Source organism: Bos javanicus, chromosome 14 (genome assembly GCF_032452875.1).
Source record: "Bos javanicus breed banteng chromosome 14, ARS-OSU_banteng_1.0, whole genome shotgun sequence".
Taxonomy (NCBI): domain Eukaryota; kingdom Metazoa; phylum Chordata; class Mammalia; order Artiodactyla; family Bovidae; genus Bos; species Bos javanicus.
Window position 1 is genome coordinate 15152424 of NC_083881.1, and position 17089 is coordinate 15169512.

The 17089-nt window shown below is 39.2% G+C and overlaps 1 protein-coding gene across 7 annotated transcripts in view; it reads right to left on the reverse strand.

The window, feature by feature from the left end:
• Positions 1-17089, reverse strand: part of NSMCE2 (NSE2 (MMS21) homolog, SMC5-SMC6 complex SUMO ligase) — a 237704-nt gene that overhangs the window by 149346 nt on the left and 71269 nt on the right. For 6 of the 7 annotated variants that reach the window (XM_061438633.1, XM_061438628.1, XM_061438630.1 and 3 more), the window contains one exon: positions 9111-9264. In XM_061438633.1, the coding sequence (XP_061294617.1) occupies positions 9111-9264 (154 nt within the window). Of the gene's footprint in view, positions 1-9110; positions 9265-9475; positions 9685-17089 lie in introns of all 7 variants that reach the window. The other variant, XM_061438635.1, reaches the window with a different exon arrangement.

Genomic DNA, 17089 nt, shown 5'->3' on the forward strand with positions numbered 1-17089 from the left:
CATGAAATTAAAAGACGCTTACTCCTTGGAAGGAAAGGTATGACCAACCTAGATAGCATATTGAAAAGACATTACTTTGCCAACAAAGGTCTGTCTAGTCAAGGCTATGGTTTTCCAGTGGTCATGTATGGATGTGAGAGTTGGACTGTGAAGAAAGCTGAGCACCGAAGAATTGATGCTTTTGAACTGTGGTGTTGGAAAAGACTCTTGAGAGTCCCTTGGACTGCAAGGAGATCCAACCAGTCCATCCTAAAGGAGCTCAGTCCTGGGTGTTCATTGGAAGGACTGATGTTGAAGCCGAAACTCCAATATTTTGGCCACCTCATGCGAAGAGTTGACTCACTGGAAAAGAGACCCTGATGCTGGCAGAGATTGGGGGCAGGAGGAGAAGGGGATGACAGAGGATGAGATGGCTGGATGGCATCACCGACTCAATGGACATGAGTTTGGGTAAACTCCAGGAGTTGGTAATGGACAGGGAGGCCTGGTGTGCTGTGATTCATGGGGTCGCAAAGAGTTGGACACGACTGAGGGACTGAACTGAACTGCATACTATTTTCCTAAAAGACTAGGGGAAACTCTGGAGTGAAGGTGGAGTATACGGGCATCTTTTATTGCTTATTACAACACACATGTAGAAAAGCCAATTTTTCACTCCCAAAGAGCTCCCTGATAGCTTAATGCCCTGATTAAAACTCCACCACAAGAGAATCAATCTGATCGGAATTAGTTTCACTAGCTCTTGAGAGTCCCCTGGACTGCAAAGAGATCAAACCAGTCAACCCTAAAGGAAATCAGTCCTGAATACTTATTGGAAAGACTGATGCTGAAGCTGAAGCTCCAATACTTTGGCCACCTGATGCGAAGGACTGACTCCTTAGAAGAGATCCTGATGCTGGGAAAGATTGAAGGCAGGAGGAGAAGGGGACGAGGACGAGATGGTTGGATGGTTTCTCCGACTCGATGGACATGAATTTGAGCAAGCTTCGGGAGCTGGTGATGGACAGGGAAGCCCGGTGTCCTGCAGTCCATGAGGTCGCAAAGAGTTGGACACAACTGAGCAACTCAACTGAACCCCAAATCTGCTTTAAAGTGTAAAACTTCCTAGGAAATAACTGTATGAAACAGAAGAGAGAGGATAGTTACATCTCTTTCTAATACTCTCTCTCCCCTTGGCATCTCCTGTCATCTGGTTCCACTGTTTATGAACTTTGTAACCCTGGGCATATCACTTAATCTCTCGGAAGCTGCTTCATCATTAAGATGGGAATGGTAGCACTTAGCTACCCCTGATGTAAGTAAAGACCTACGGGAAAGAGAAACCATCTGGGTGAGAAACACAAAGAAAGCAGAAGGGAGGAAAGAGCCACAAAAGAATCAGACAGAATGACTCAAAGAGGAAGAAGGAGAGAGGCAAATACACAAAGAATAAAACATTTGCACAGGGCGTAAATTTCACTCAATGAGCATGAGTCCTCAGGATATAATCCACTGTGGAAAAATCAATCTCTGTTGTGAAACTTATGACTTTTAGCATTTCCCAACCGTTAGTGGTCATCCAGCAAATGAATGGTGATGGTATCATCAATATTAAAGAAAAAATGAAGATCAACTAAGGGCCACAGAGATGAAAAATTGTCTATAGAAGAGAGAGCAAGCCTAAACTTTTATAAGTTTGCTTAAATGTTCTAAGTAAGTGAGCATCAATTCCTGAGTATGCTGCTGCTGTGGTGTTAAAAACTATGTGTTGCTACATATATGATACATTTACACCAACATATCACTATAACAGGTTATAACACAGGATCATGCATGCTGTCTTTTCTGAATAATTAAAAAAATAAAGGACTGTCAAAGGCAATATAGTTATTAACCCTCTGCTGCTGATTTTAGATCCCAAAGCCATGTATGCCAATTTTCTTCCTCTTCTTTTCTTCTCTACTGATGGCACAGTATCGAAGGGAAAAGACGTTTTACCATCAGACTACCTTAACTAGATTCTGACCCTCTTTTTCTAGTTGAATAATTCTGTTCTATAAATATTACCTGAGCTCTAACTAGATAAGGAACAAAAGGAACACAGAGATGAATGAGAAACTATTCCTACCTTAAAGGGTCTTGGGCTTTGGTTAATTGCAGCCCAGCAATATATGTTGTTTGGATAGACAGTTATATTGCACGACAAAGACATTTATAGGTTGAAGGGGATCAGCATTAACTCAGGTTGGCCAACACCTGGTGTAGTTTAAACACATCCAATGTGTATCTAAGCACCTCCTTTGCTTCTTCCTCACCTCTCTCCTTCTAGTAGGCTTCAAAACTCACATACACATTTCCAATCCTCAAAAGAGCTCATCTTCCCTAAAACTCTACTGTTCATCTGCAACTGGTGTAGGGATTCCCCTATTTGGCCCCTCAACATAAAATCTCCACCTGCTTTTCAACAGAATCCACTGGGTTCCTACTCCACATTCCCAAATGGCAGGAAATGCACAATCTGGCCTTACTTTGAAGTATCTTTAAATAAAAGCATCCCTTTCCTTGAAGAAATCATAATCTACTGTTAATTGGCCAAATTAATACTGATGTCCCATTAAGTGCTTAGCAAGGCAGTGAAAAATGGTATTACAAGGAGGCAAAATCAAAGCTCACAAACTGACAGTTCTGTTCATACAGTGTTTCAAAAATTTAGTAACTGAAAAATAATCAGCTAAACTTCTGGGTTTTCCCAAAAACCTGAAGATCTGGTAACACTGTGTCCACCCTCCCTCATAGCAGCAGGGATTGGCCAGGTTGCAGGCATCTCCTTTAGGTAGGGCATAAGCTCTTGTGTGGGCTTCCTAGAATCTGCTTGCCAATGCAGGAGACGCGGGTTCAATCCCTGGGTCGGGAAGATTCCCTGGAATAGGAAACGGCAACCCGCTCTAGCATCCTTGTCTGGGAAATTCCGTGGACAGAGGAGCCTGGTGGGCTACAGTCCATGGGGTTGCAAAGAGACACGACTGAGCAACTAAGCACAAGCTCTCAAGTATATGGCAGTTCTCCTGAAGACTCTTGTGACCATCAAGGATCTGTGCATTACATACCAGGTACCTAGACCTCAAGGAATACAGCAGTAGGCAAAATACAGAAGGCCCTGCTCACGTGGAATGACACTGTGGCTTTGAACAGATGATGAAGGATGGGGTAAGCAACCCACAAGGAACAGTAAAGTTATTCTAGTATTCCTAAGGAACTCCCTATCTAACAGAATCTGTGAGCAAATCTTTTGTGAAGTGAATGGCCACTCCCTATTTTATCAGTTTTGAGCCCTATAATGAGCATGTTTCAAGTGATGGCACACAGTTATTTTCTAAACCCATATAATTTACAAGATTATAGTGTGAATTCCTATGTTGTGTGTGTGGTATTATGAGAAGTGATAATGATTTCTGTGTCCAGATATATGTATCACTTAAATTGATTTCTGAGTTTCACACATGGATTCAATTATCTCTGTATCTCGTATTCTGCATATCTCATATATGACCTAAGTATACTGTTAAATTTGTGGTGAACACCTTCAGATTAGCAAATATGCATTAAAAAAGACATGCTCTTTTAACATTTAAAGGTACCATCAAAATTACATTTCCTATTATTTAATACTAAAGCTCTCAGATTTAGAGTAAATTCTATTTTGACAACAAAGTGATGCCCTTAAATTGTAAAGGTTCCTAAGTATGAACTATTGTAAAATTCCCTCGATTTCTGCCTTGCTGACCTATACTAAAACTTTCAATGCCTCCTAATTATATAATTATATAATGAATAAGGAACACCAGAAAGATTACTTGAAAACTTGAGAAAGTGTTTATACAGAAAGTGAAAGTTGTGTCCGACTCTTTGGGACCCCATGGAATTCTCCAGGCCAGAATACTGGAGGGGGTTGGCATTTCCTTCTCCAGGGGATCTTTCCAACCCAGGGATCGAACTCAGGTCTCCCGCATTACAGGTGGATTCTTTACCATCTGAGCACCAGGGAAACCCAAGAATACTGGAGTGGGTGGCTGATCCCTTCTCCAGCGATCTTCCCAACCCAGGAATTGAACTGGGGTCTCTGGCATTGCAGGCAGATTCTATACCAGCTGAGCTACCAGAGAAGCCCATTTATACAGAGGCGTCTGTCTGCCTATTCTAATTAAGTTCTCCTGACGTTAAAATCACAGGAAACCATGAGTTGCAATACTGTAAACTGTTTAAGTAAAAGAGACAAGGAAGAGAGAATATTACAATATGAATATACTGTTCAGGTATATTAAAATAATTTTATCCAACTTGGTCTGGTTCTGTCTGCCCTAAACCAAGTCATATTGTTTATTTTACAACTTGGGTTAGTAAGACCATGATTACCATTTAGGGGAACAGAATTCTCTTCTGTGAAAACTGTTTCCTGGCTCATTTATCATCACTGCCACCAAATATAAAAATTATCTTCAATCACAATCTTGATTTGTATGACTCTAAGAATTAGCCCTAAGAAAAATGGGTGGTACTGGTACAGAGATCAGGCTACTTATTTATTGACTCAAACCCAGGTCTTCTGGCTGCTAAACTCACATTCTTTCCACTATGCTTTACTAGCTCTTTCTCAATAATAACTTAAATGTAAAGTTTCAGAGTTTGCAAAGATCTACTATCTCATTTAACCTTGGTAATAATCCTAGGAAGTTGAGGCAGACATAATATCTCTAATACTTAGGACACTGGGTACCCACACAGAAAACAATTTGCCCAAAGAAGATGGATTGAATGCCTGGCAATATCTGCAAGACACAAATAACTACTAAAAAACCTTACTGTGTACAACTGAAGTATGTGACCTTCAGAGTAAGCATAGCCTCAAATGAGTATAATTCATCTGCTGCTGTTATATTCTAGAGATGGTAAATACCAGATATCTGCACTGCTTCTCTTCTTTTCCCACAATCCTTCAGCACACCCTTTCTTGCAAGGCCTGAACCCAGCCTCCGAAGCATTTTGAACACATAGTTCCAGGCAACCCCTATCAACCAACGCAGATAAAATCTGCATTCCTGTTCTTCCTCCATTAAGGCCCACTTGTATAATATTTGTTTTTGACATTTTGTCTTTGCTTTTGCTTGGATATTTGCTTTCATGGCTCTACCAGAATTGTATATATTATCTTCTCCAGGTCCTGGAACTCTGCCTTATTTTGATCTCAGAGCACCAGCTGCAAAGATTCATATACAGCAGGCACACAAGGTGTTCTGAATATACCTGAGACAAATGCATGGTACTTAGGAAAAAGTCTTGGAGAAGGAAATGGCAACCCACTCCAGTACTCTTGCCTAGAGAATCCCGTGGACAGAGGAGCCTGGTGGGCTGCTGTCCATGAGGTCGCACAGAGTCGGACACAACTGAAGCGACTTAGCATGCATGCATGCGTTGGAGAAGGAAATAGCAACTCCCTCCAGTATTCTTGCCTGGAGAATCCCAGGGACAGAGTAGATGGTGGGCTGCCATCTATGGGGTCACACAGAATCGGACACGACTGAAGAGACTTAGCAGCAGCAGCAGGAAAAAAATCTAAAGTTAACAACAACAAAAATACCTTCCCTTATTTCTAATTACCATTCAGGAAAGAGTCAGATAGTAAAAACAAGTTTTGTGGGTCAGATGGTCTCTGATGCAACCACTCAACTCTGCCATTATGATGTAAAGCACCTATAGACAACATGTAAATGAATGAATGTGTCTAGATTCTCATAAAAATTTACATATGAACACTAAAATCTGAATAATTTAATTTTCACATCACATTCTTCTCTTGACTTTTTTCCGCCCAACAATTGAAAAATATTAAAGAAAAATCTTAGGTTGCAGGTCACAGAGAAACAGGGTGTAGGCTGGATTTGGCCAATGGGGCCATACGTACTGACCCTTGGCCTAAATCTGTGGTTTTCAAAATGAGAATTTCAGGGGGTCTGCAAGATCCTTTCAGCAAGTCCAACTACCTATGTGTGAAGCTGGACTTTCTTTGGTTCAACCCAAACACTTAAAAAAAAATCAATCATCAATCAAAACAATGCACAACAGATTAAATGCATGAGCAAATATGAAGACCCAGCTGCATTCTATTAAGCCAGAAATTGAAAAGACTTGCAAAAATGTAAAATAATGCCACTCTTCCCACTAATTTTTCTTTGTTTGGAAAATACCTAGTTATATGTCATCAGTCAGTTCAGTTCAGTCACTTAGTCGTGTCCAACTCTTTGCAACCCCATGAATCGCAGCATGCCAGGCCTCCCTGTGTTCTTTTTATTAACATGTAATGGACTTATGATTGATTTTTTTAAGTGCATTAATATTTTTTAAGTTCCTCAGTTTTGATTTCTATTTAGATACCAACAGCTACAACCTATGAAAAGTTAAAAAGCTGTCTGGGGGACCTAAATAAAAAATAATTTTAAAAAATATGCTGTTTATACACAGACACACACACACGTAAACTGGCCACACCCCATGGCACGTGGGACCTTAGTTCCCTAATCAACCAGGGGTCAAACCTGCATCCTCAGCATTGGAAGCAGAGTCTTAACCACTGGACCACCACGGGAGTCCCTGGCCCTCAGTGAGTTTAAGAATGTAAGGGGTTCTTGACACCAGTCACTTTGAGAACCAGCCGCTGAGCTGCAGCAGGATTAACTGCTGTAGGCAGAGCTGCCTTGAGAAATGAGGGCACCTCCTCAGGTCAGGGCACCAGATAGACCTCCTCATTTCAGTCTCCTTGATTCCCCCCCCGCCTAAGAGCTTCCTGGTATTTCTTTCATTAAATCCTTATCTGGTAAAATGTAATCCCATGCAATTTATGTTCTTGAATAATAAAGTTGGTGAAAATGTGGGGTGATTTTCATTGGAAGAACTCTTCTACTATGTGCAGACCATAAAAATGCTTTAGCCTTCGTCAAAATAGGTAACTAGATTCAAGTATCTCTCCCTGGCTTGTCTTTTCCAATCTTAAAAAAAAAATCCACAAAATTACTATTGTAATTCCTTGCCTTCAGAAAATCTCTCAAAATAAATAGATTCACCAGCTTCTTTATAAATCATAGTTTCTTTGACTTGGCTCCACAAAACTGCACAAGCCTCGTGCTAACCAACATCCTCACTAGCGTTACATTAAAAGAAATGAAATCCAGGAGGCATGGCATCAGTTTAACTGATAGCGCTAATAATAATGCACTAAAAATCACATTTCTGCAAGTAAAGTATATACATCTTACAGAGTATCTTAAAAGAGTATTAATATTTTGCTTGTTTCACCATTTGATATTTTAAAATTTTTAAAAAGATTACTTCAGGAGACATAAAAGGAAAGTTCTCTTAATTCTAGTGTTACCATATGTAAGGAAACCCTATATAAGGAAGTTTTCTTAAATATAAATTTACTCTGTAGTAAGGTTTAACTGTCCAGACAAATGATGTATACTGCTGGCCTGGGGAAACCTCTCCCTCATTCCTCATTTTAGAGAGAATTAAAGAAATGATACTATAATTCCAATAATTATAATTCTGTTGAATACACACTGTTAATTAGAAGGCACTTCCACATGAGTATATGATTCTAAAGATTTTTATAGTTTTCTCTTATGGAATAATAACTTTGTAAACAATAACAAAGTGGGAAGAAATTTCTGTTTTTGAATATTTGTCCTTTAATCTGTATTATAAAATATCTAAAAAAAAAATCAAGAATTATGATCAGATGCTAAATCTGCCATAATTTGTGATTATTGTCTCCAAGAAGAAAAATAAAATGATTTGGTTATTTTGACCAAAGCAAAAACTTCAATTCACTAGCATCTAGACCAGAAAGGCACTAGCAAATTATTACCTATTTGGAGAATTGTTATCCATCTGGGGAAACAGTACAAATTAATTTAGAGAGATTTGGTAGCTGTGCTGTTCAATGAAGAACAACCACCACCAAAAAAACACATAGATTTGAAATGTGGGGAAAATGCTTACTATTTAAATTTACAGTAAAAGAAAAGTCTCATCATGATTGCAAAACATTCCAAATTGTGAAACTTAAGTTATTTGTAAAATAGACAAAAGTAAAGCTGCTTCCTCAGTTATTTTTTGAGATCTCAGCATCAATTTAAAGAAAATGCTTATATTTAAAAGAAGGCCTATTTAAAAATAGGAATCCTTCTGCTAAATACAAATATGAACATGAAGTAAATTTATCTTGTATCATGCATTCCTGTCCCATGTATATGCAAATGAAGGTGATATGAAACCAAAGTTTGAAAAAAAAATTACTTTCTTCAATTCTCTAAGGAATAAAAGAGCCTCAAACCTAAAGAACAACGACTGATGCTAGTGTAAAAACAATAAAATTACATAAAATTGGTATGTGGATTATATGGGGAAAAAGGGAGGAAAAAAAGGAAATGTACTTCACTGTACAAAAAACATACATTTCTGCCAATACTGTCTTCAAGACTTCTGGGGTACAACTAATAATTTTTATACTCTCATTTTTAAATTAAAATTATGTGCATTAAAACCCTGAGTATAATAAAGTTTCCTGGGAAGGCAAAAAAAAAAAAAAAAAAATGAAAATCACATGGAATTTATACTACCACCAAGACAGAAGAGATCAAGAGAATTTTGGTCTCACATTTGAGAAAACATTGCTCCTGCTACTCTAAAACAGAAAAACTAGAATCAAGATACAGTTATTTTAAAGCTTGGCACAGCAGTTTAAAATTTGAAAACTACCTTTGCTATTTTAATAAAACAGCTTTTAGTTTTATTTTCCCAATTTCTTTCTCAGCAGTGGGACAATAACAGTGTACCTTTCTCTACCTGCTGGGGAATTTTCTTAGCACTTTGTGGAAACCGTTGGCTTTCAGAAATGGATAGCTGATTTGAACCAAAAGTTAGACAAAATACAGAATTGCAACAACAATAAAAAAGCGATTTAGAAAGATCAAGCCAAGCAGATAAGCAAACTCTATAAAAATCAGTTTCTGGGACTGTTAATCCAGTCAGTTCCCTAATTTAAAAAAGCCAAACCAAAGCAAAGCATGCTGACTTACATTGCTTCTTTAGTTCTTTCAGCTGTTGTTTAAATTGGACAAATTTTTCATTATTTTGAAAGTCTGCATCGGAATTCTTATTCTGTAAAGCCAAAAACTTCTTCTCCACTAATAATTTTAGATCAGGTATTTTCTCTGAACGTTCTTCTTTTACCTGAGGAGGACAATAAAATTACTGTAGTTGAATGTTAACAATGACACAGTCTTGTAACAGTATTTTTCTTGCATTTTATTCAAAAAACATAGTGGTAGAAAACAGAATTTCCTTCAACAGAGAACCAGGGGGGCAGGGCCCTGTTTCAGAAACAGACTGCTAGCGGACAGCAGAGAAACTCATTTACCCCACCTACCCTTTGGTTTCTTACACTATCCCCTCGTTGCCCTGCTGACTTGCCGTGTCCAGACAAGTACCGCGCAACTGTGTCCTCCACCTTCACCAGAACCTGAGCGTGACGGCGCCTTCTTTTCATTTAGGTCTATGCGGTCCCCTCTCCTTCCTCTCGAGTCTGTCCTGCATTCTCTCCAGCACTCCTCTTCTCTGGTCCTCGGCCCCGGCAGGTGAGGCTGGCTCCTCCTTCACAAAATGAGTGGAGACTTTAACCTTGAACTTCCACCATCTGCGGTCACCAGGAGTAAGTGCCCCTAGTCTGTTCAAGGCTAACCTCTCAATCTTTATTCTCCCCTCCCCCAATATTTTATTATAAAATTTTCAAACATGCAAAAATGTTGAAAGCATCATATTTTACCATTCAAAGTCAAAAGATTATCTGTAAGTCCTCTGCTTTGATTATCTTCTGTCATGGAGCAAAGAATTAGATAATATTCTTTTGTTTAATTGCTATGCATGCTATGCATTAGCCAAATCAAAAATGAAAATTAAGCATGAAATCAAAATACCTAAATCTATATGAAATCAAAATACCTAAATCTACATGTAAAGTACAGAGTATAGGAAATGACTGTCTTCTCATTGCACTGATGAAGCTCAACCAGTGCCGGATCCATCATCAAAGAGAGGTGTGAAAAACATGGCGAGGCTTTAGTGACAAGTTATATGTAATTAAAAATTTAAAATAAGTCCTATAAGGCTAAAGAAACAATAAAGCTCAGTTTGGAAACAAGAAGGTACAAAGACAATCAATCGAATAACGCCTAATACCACAAAAATAACTGCTTCTACCCAGTGCATAGTTATTCTCTGTCTCTACACTGGAGAGAACAAGATGAAACAAGTTCAAGGCTGTAGCAAGAAGAGGGCACAGAGCAGACACAGAAAATAAATGAGTTCTCAAAAAAGAATAAGGGGCTCCCTTTCTGGATTTGTAAAATAAAAGCATACATATGAAGCTTCTCAAGGTCTTTGATTAGTATGAAATTATTATTTAATCTTCCATGATCAGAAAAGAGCTAATCTGAGCAGATATCAGTAACTGCAGATGTCCTTTTCCAACAAAGTCTCTAACCCACTCAACATACTTCATCTCCCCAAATCAAATACAACCACTGCTGAGGAGTTGGGTAGAAAAGTGTTGGGGCAGGGGGTGGAGGCATTTTGGAGTTGACAATGTAGCAATTTGAAGTATGACAAGGAAAACCCGAATACATCAAACTTAGCGATTCAGAGTACTTTCTTCCCCCACAGCTAGAACCTCCAGAGAACTGCTGTAAAGCACACAATTTCACTGCAGCAAATACCTTCTCTGGAAACTTGATGCTGCAGTTGGCATAGCTATCTGTTGCAAAGAGAACTTACTGTACTCCAGCTCTCAAAATGAGAGCCTGGAAAATATTAAACTCATTATCTGTTTAAATCAATGCAATAAATAGGGATTAATTCTATTTTTTAATGGTTTCTTGCATTGTTTGTATTCTCAAGATAAAGAGACACAGAATCCCAAATGAGGAAAGAAAAAAGCCATTCTTTGAGTTGTTAGTTGACCATAAGTGTTACCTAGTCTGAAAAAGTAAGGATGGCCCTCTTTTCCTAAGACAAACACAAAAATACCTCCAAGAAGTCTGAGGGGGAGGAGAGGATCTATTAGAGCCTTAGTCCATCCTTTTCCTAAGGATAAACTGCCTGGATACAAGACTTAAAACCTGAGTTTTAAGTCACTGGGTGTACTAGTCTGGTAAGACTGTCATAGCAAAGTAACACAAACTAGATGGCTTAAACCACAAAAATGTATTTTCTCATAGTTCTGGAGACTAGGAATCTGAGACCAAGGTGACAGCAGAGTTGGTTTGTAGATGGCCATCTTCTCCCTGTTATACGGTCTTCTCTCTGTACATGTCTGTGTCCAAATATTCTTCTCTTGAAAGGACACCAGTCACCACATTAAAAGGAAGCACTCCAATGACCTCATTTTACCTTTGATTATCTCTATGTCCAAACACATTCTGAGATACTAGAGGTTAGGCCTTCAACATATGAATGTTGGGAGAACACAATTCAGTTCATACACTGGGTTAAAGAAATTTTAAGAGAGAATTTTAAAAATAGCCTACAGACTGTTAATCTTTATGCCATTATAATTTTTAAATGATAGAAACTAACCGAGAAGTAAACTTAGCAGACACCACAGTTAACAGAATGGGAATTTAATATTGTCCTGGAAAGAAAAGGTCATGTTTTTGAGTAGCACCCACTTATCAAGTGAGTGCCTTCTCTGTGTAGCTAAACAGGAGAGAAGACCAGAAAAGCTGATCAGGAGTAGGTAGTGAACAGCTTTGGGAGCCAGGCTGTGAAAGTGAGGCTTGATCTGATAGGCAGCAGGGAAAGACATTAAAATACTGTAACGAATAAAGTGATAACACCATGACAATTTTCTTTCTCTAAAAAAGAAAAAGATTGCTGTAGTTAAAGCATCGAGGATGCACTAAGACAGGAAAGGAAAAAGAAGTTACTGGCCTATGCTAACTAATGGCAGAGGGGCTGGCAACTTGATCAAATTCTATTGCTATTTTTGAAGCAGAATTACTGAGTCATTTTGTGAGAGGAAGACATGAAACTGATGATGACTTCAAGATTTTTAATATGAGCAACTAATTACATAAAATTTTCTTGAGGAAAGAGAGGGCAATCCTGAACGTCTGGACAACATCTAAATGGAAAGATCTAGTAAGCAGCTGGAGAGACATTTAAAATGACAGCATATGAAGAAAAAGAAGAGAAATGCAAAAGGAATTCTTTAAAAAAAAAAAAAGTGAAGAAGAAAACCAGGAGTTAAGGCCAGTCCAAGAAGAAAAGAAAAGAGAAAATTTCCTTAAGAGACGCTTGTCCTTTGGAAAAAACGATGCAGGAGAGCTCGAGTAAGATAAGGGCTAAAAAGAAACCACTGGATTTAATTACCAGGCACTGGTACACTGCACTGGAACTACTTATCTGTTTCAACCTACTAGCCTGCAAAGCTTCTCTCAGGCAAGGATCATTTCATGGTGCCCAGTATACTCTATGTTTCAGCAGCTGCTCAAATGACACTGATGAACAAGTGAATTACAGAGACGGCAAATTCTACTCTAGTGATGTGAGAAGAGGGACTAAGGGGTACCGTATCAGCAAGTGAATCAAGTTTGGCAGCAAGGGAAGGAGAAAGAGATGGGAAGCAGATCGCGGGAGAGAGCAAAGGACACTTGTTTATTCGTAGAGCAGTCAATAGTAGCTTTAAGTGAAGTTGACATGATGGTGGAGAAAGAACATGGACCCCAAGGTCAGACAGGTCTGGGCCCCTAAGTTGTGGATTTGGGGACAATCCTTCTAGGCCTTGGGTTTCTCTCACTTCTTAATCAGAAATCTGGAACGCTGTCAATGCCATGAAGACTTAAATATGCCACGTTTGTGTTTAACTTTGGCGCACAGAACATATTTTTTTTTTCTTTCCTTCCAACTTTAGCACAGAGTCTTCAACATGTTTGCGGACTGAGAAGGAACCAGTGGGGGAACATAAATCAGAAACACTAAGAGAAAGCAAGTAGCAGATTTCATTTGAGGAAATCCTTCAAGTACTTGGGGCTTCCCTGGTGACTCAGCTGGTAAAGAACCCACCCGCAATGCAGAAGACCTGGGTTCAACTCTTGGATTGGGAAAATCCCCTAGAGAAGGGGACCGCTACCTACTCCAGGATCCTGGCCTGGAGAATTCCATGGACTGTATGTATAGTCCATGGGGTCGCAAAGAGTCAGACACGACTGAGCAACTTTCACTTTAAGTACTAGGGCAAAAACTAGAGAGGGAAGAAGACTACCTGCACAAGCATAGGAGTCTTTACCAGGGGTCCTAACTGCCCATGGGGCTGCACATGCACGGACCTGAGGAAACCCCCAAGAAGCAAGGACAACAGGGAGTGGTGAGCACCATGCGGAAGCAGCCAGCAGCAGCCCCAGGTGAGATGAAGCTGCCCCACAGCTCTGGGGGACCAATGCCATGTGACAGCAAGTCCAGGTTTCTAAGGAAAAGGTACAAATCTAGACTTCGGTGAGATCTTTTTTTCTTTTGGTCTTTAAAACAACATATAGACCAAACAATACATTATCAGCCTGAAGCCAGGAATTTGAAACCTAACCTTATTAATGCAAACAAGATGTCAATATTGTGAACACAAAAAAGCAAAGTACTACTGTGATCCACAGTCTGGGTCAAGTGCAATCCCTAGACATCTACCTTAGGGATGAAATATGGTCCTTCCAAACAGGACAGAGAATAACAGGGAAAGGAGAGTGTGGGGAAGAGAGGGGAAAGTAAAGGATTCCATTCTGACATGCTAATCCCCAGTATTAATGAAAACCTTGGGCTCTAGACTTGAGATTAAAAATGAGGCTCTTCTGCTAACTGAATGACATTAGAAAAGTTACTAAATGCATCTAACCTTAGTTTCCTCACTTGTAGACAGAAAATAGTAACAGGATTTCCCTCCCAATGTTGCGGACAGGAATAGCTGGGATGAAGCAATACAGCTCTGGTGAGCTATTTGTCATAGAGAACAGTCAGTGAGGCGTAGGTGTTATTGTTGTGATTATCATTATATGTATCTCCAGGGTAGCTGGATACCCAGGCCTGCAGCTCCACAGACTGACATGAACACCCACGTAGAGAAATCAGGGCATGGATTTTAATGGAAATCTGGAAATGAATGGGATTACCAAGGAGAGGAAATAAACAGAAACCAAAAAAAAAAAAAAGAGTAAGGCAAGAACTCTGAAGAATACTGAATTTATGGGGTAGTTTGAAGGATCAAGAAATAAAAAGTGCAAGAATTAACAGGATAACCAAAAGACAACGTCCCAAACGTCTAGGATATTTCAAGATCTGTCAAATGCTGCACAGAAGTCAAGCTAAAGAAGGACTGAGAAGTGTCCGTTGGACTCAGTGACTGGGTCACTGGAGACTTTACCAAGAGCCAGATAGGCACAAAGTGCTGACTTCAAAATACACAGATTTTTGTTGAATGAAGTGTTTCAAAATGATGGAGCAGTGAAGACAAAATACATATTGCCAAATCTTCCAGAGACTCTCCAACTAACTGCTCAGTTTGAGTTCAAAAGCACTTGAGAATGTCTAGCTACATTTAATGGGAACCCAACATTCCTGTGACTTTAGTATTTGTCTTATGTCAGCCAGGGAAGGCAATTAAGGAGCTGACTGTAACAATGAAGTCAGATCTCTGGTGGCTTGTCCCTATGAACAGAGGCTCGTTGTTTCAGAAAAAGAAATAAAGGTAGGAACAAAAGGCAAACTCGTGGTCTTTACCCATACTGAAACTATGTATTATTTTTAGCATACTTTAAACTAAAATCTGTAATATTTATATGATGATCACACACTTCATTTCTTTCAAACAATACTGTACACATATGCAGTTACTCAGTGTGTCATTTTATTGCCACAGGACAAAGTCAAGGTCTCCTCCTCCAATCATCATTACTGCCTTATAGCTATTATTTCACTGGGAGAGAAGATCACAGGAGTGAAGGATATTAATGGGCTGAGTCATTTACACACTTTTGAATCATGTGAGAATCTAGTATAAAATTAGTCATTCTTGTAACTGGACCAAGACTCAAGATGGATTTACTCTCTCCAAAACAGCCACTGTTAGATGTTTGGCTCCCAAAAGAACATACACCTAATGATTTATATTTTGGATATCACACAGCCTTGAGAAGTTTATTATGGGTACACAGTGGTGATAAGCAATATGCTTTGTGTTCTGCTCAGTATGCTTAGTATCCCAAGTTCCAATTCATGATCTAAGGCTGTGGGACCTACTTTCATGCTGGGAATCCAGACAGAATTGTCTCAACTGGTCCTAGAACATTCATTCAACAATATTTACAGAGTCCCAACTGGATACCAGGCAGCATAATGCATTTAGCATAATTGCTGAGACATTTATGGAGGTTGGCCCAAACTTATGACACACCACCAACCCAACTGGTCATGCACTGGGTAAATTTATATAGGCCAACACTATCTCCACCTATATATAGCAAAAAAGCTTGCAGAAGTTTTCACTGAAAGGCACATCCAGGCTACAAATCACTACGCTTTCACTGACTACAACCTAATTGCAATGGAGACACATTATATTTTCTAGAGACTTTACTATACTATCCATGACCTTTAAAAAAAAAAAAAAAAGGACAAAAACACATATGTCACACACACGAATGATGACCAGCATGGATTATACCCTTCATCTCAGGCCAGTTTCTGTTGTCAATTGCACAATCTGCACTGAACTCTGTTGGACTCAATTATTTGCAGTTGAGTGAGTTTCCTAGTGCCATTATTTAGTTTGACTCTTGACAGAAACACGTAATAGGGAAGGAACACTTCCTTGTTGAACATTATGACACACTGAATGGACGTCTCAGTTTGCCCAGGTGTTGTAATACACCATTATTGGACATGGAAACATCTTTCCCTCTTCAAGCCTTTCAGAAAATTTTTGAAAATGAATAAATTTAAACCTGTGGGAAACTGCCACTGGTCTAGTTCTAATGGACATGTCCTATTGGAATAGAGTTGTCCCACAGATAGCAGTTGAATGAGGCAACCTCATCTTGTGTACATCTGTTACTAAACATTTCTGCTGTTGAAAATTACTCCGATCATTCCTCATGGCACCAATCCCACTATAAGACTATGACCAAAGGAATGACACATTTGTTACAGAATTCCAATATGGTGGGGGAGTGGCGGGAGACGGGTAAAGGAACCAAACTGCTGATTTGCCTTCTGGGCTTTGTTGTTGTTTGCTTTATTTTCTTCTCTATTTTCCTTTTCTTTGTTTCTTAGGCAGAACTTATAGAAATAACCATTATTTACCTCTTCTATTTATTCACCCATTCAATAAATATTTACCAAATGCCTACTGCATGCAGGCACTGTGCTAGGCATTGGAGATTCCTTAGTAAACAGACTATCCTAGTCCCTGTTGGTCTCTTGGGGTTTGGGGTTTGGTGGAGGAAAACAGTACTATTCAAAGAGTCAAATACACTATCATCAGCTGTGAGAAGTGCTGTGAAGGAAATGTATTAGATGCTAGGAGAGCATGCGACAGCATAAATGCCGAGAACATCATTTCACAGGCAATCTTTTTATGTACTGCTCGATTTAAACACAGGTCAGGCTGAGAGGAGAGTGAGAGGAAGATTTTTACTGTTGTTATTAACAAACACGTTGCAATTGCACAAAACCTTTCATCTGAGTGGTTCAAAGCCTTCTATACACAAGTATCATTATCCCAATTTGACAGATGTGAGAAATGGGCAGTTCACAGTGATTAAGCATCTTGCCCAAGGTCATACTGAGTCAGTGACAAACGACTGCAACTCATTCAGATCTCCTTTCAACTTAATTTTGCTTTGCATGTGCCTCCAAGTGCCAACTCAAAATGAACTTTCATAACTCATCTTAACTTTATGAAAACATACCTGATTTCAGGCAGATATCCTTCACCTTCAGTGGCCATTTGTTAGTT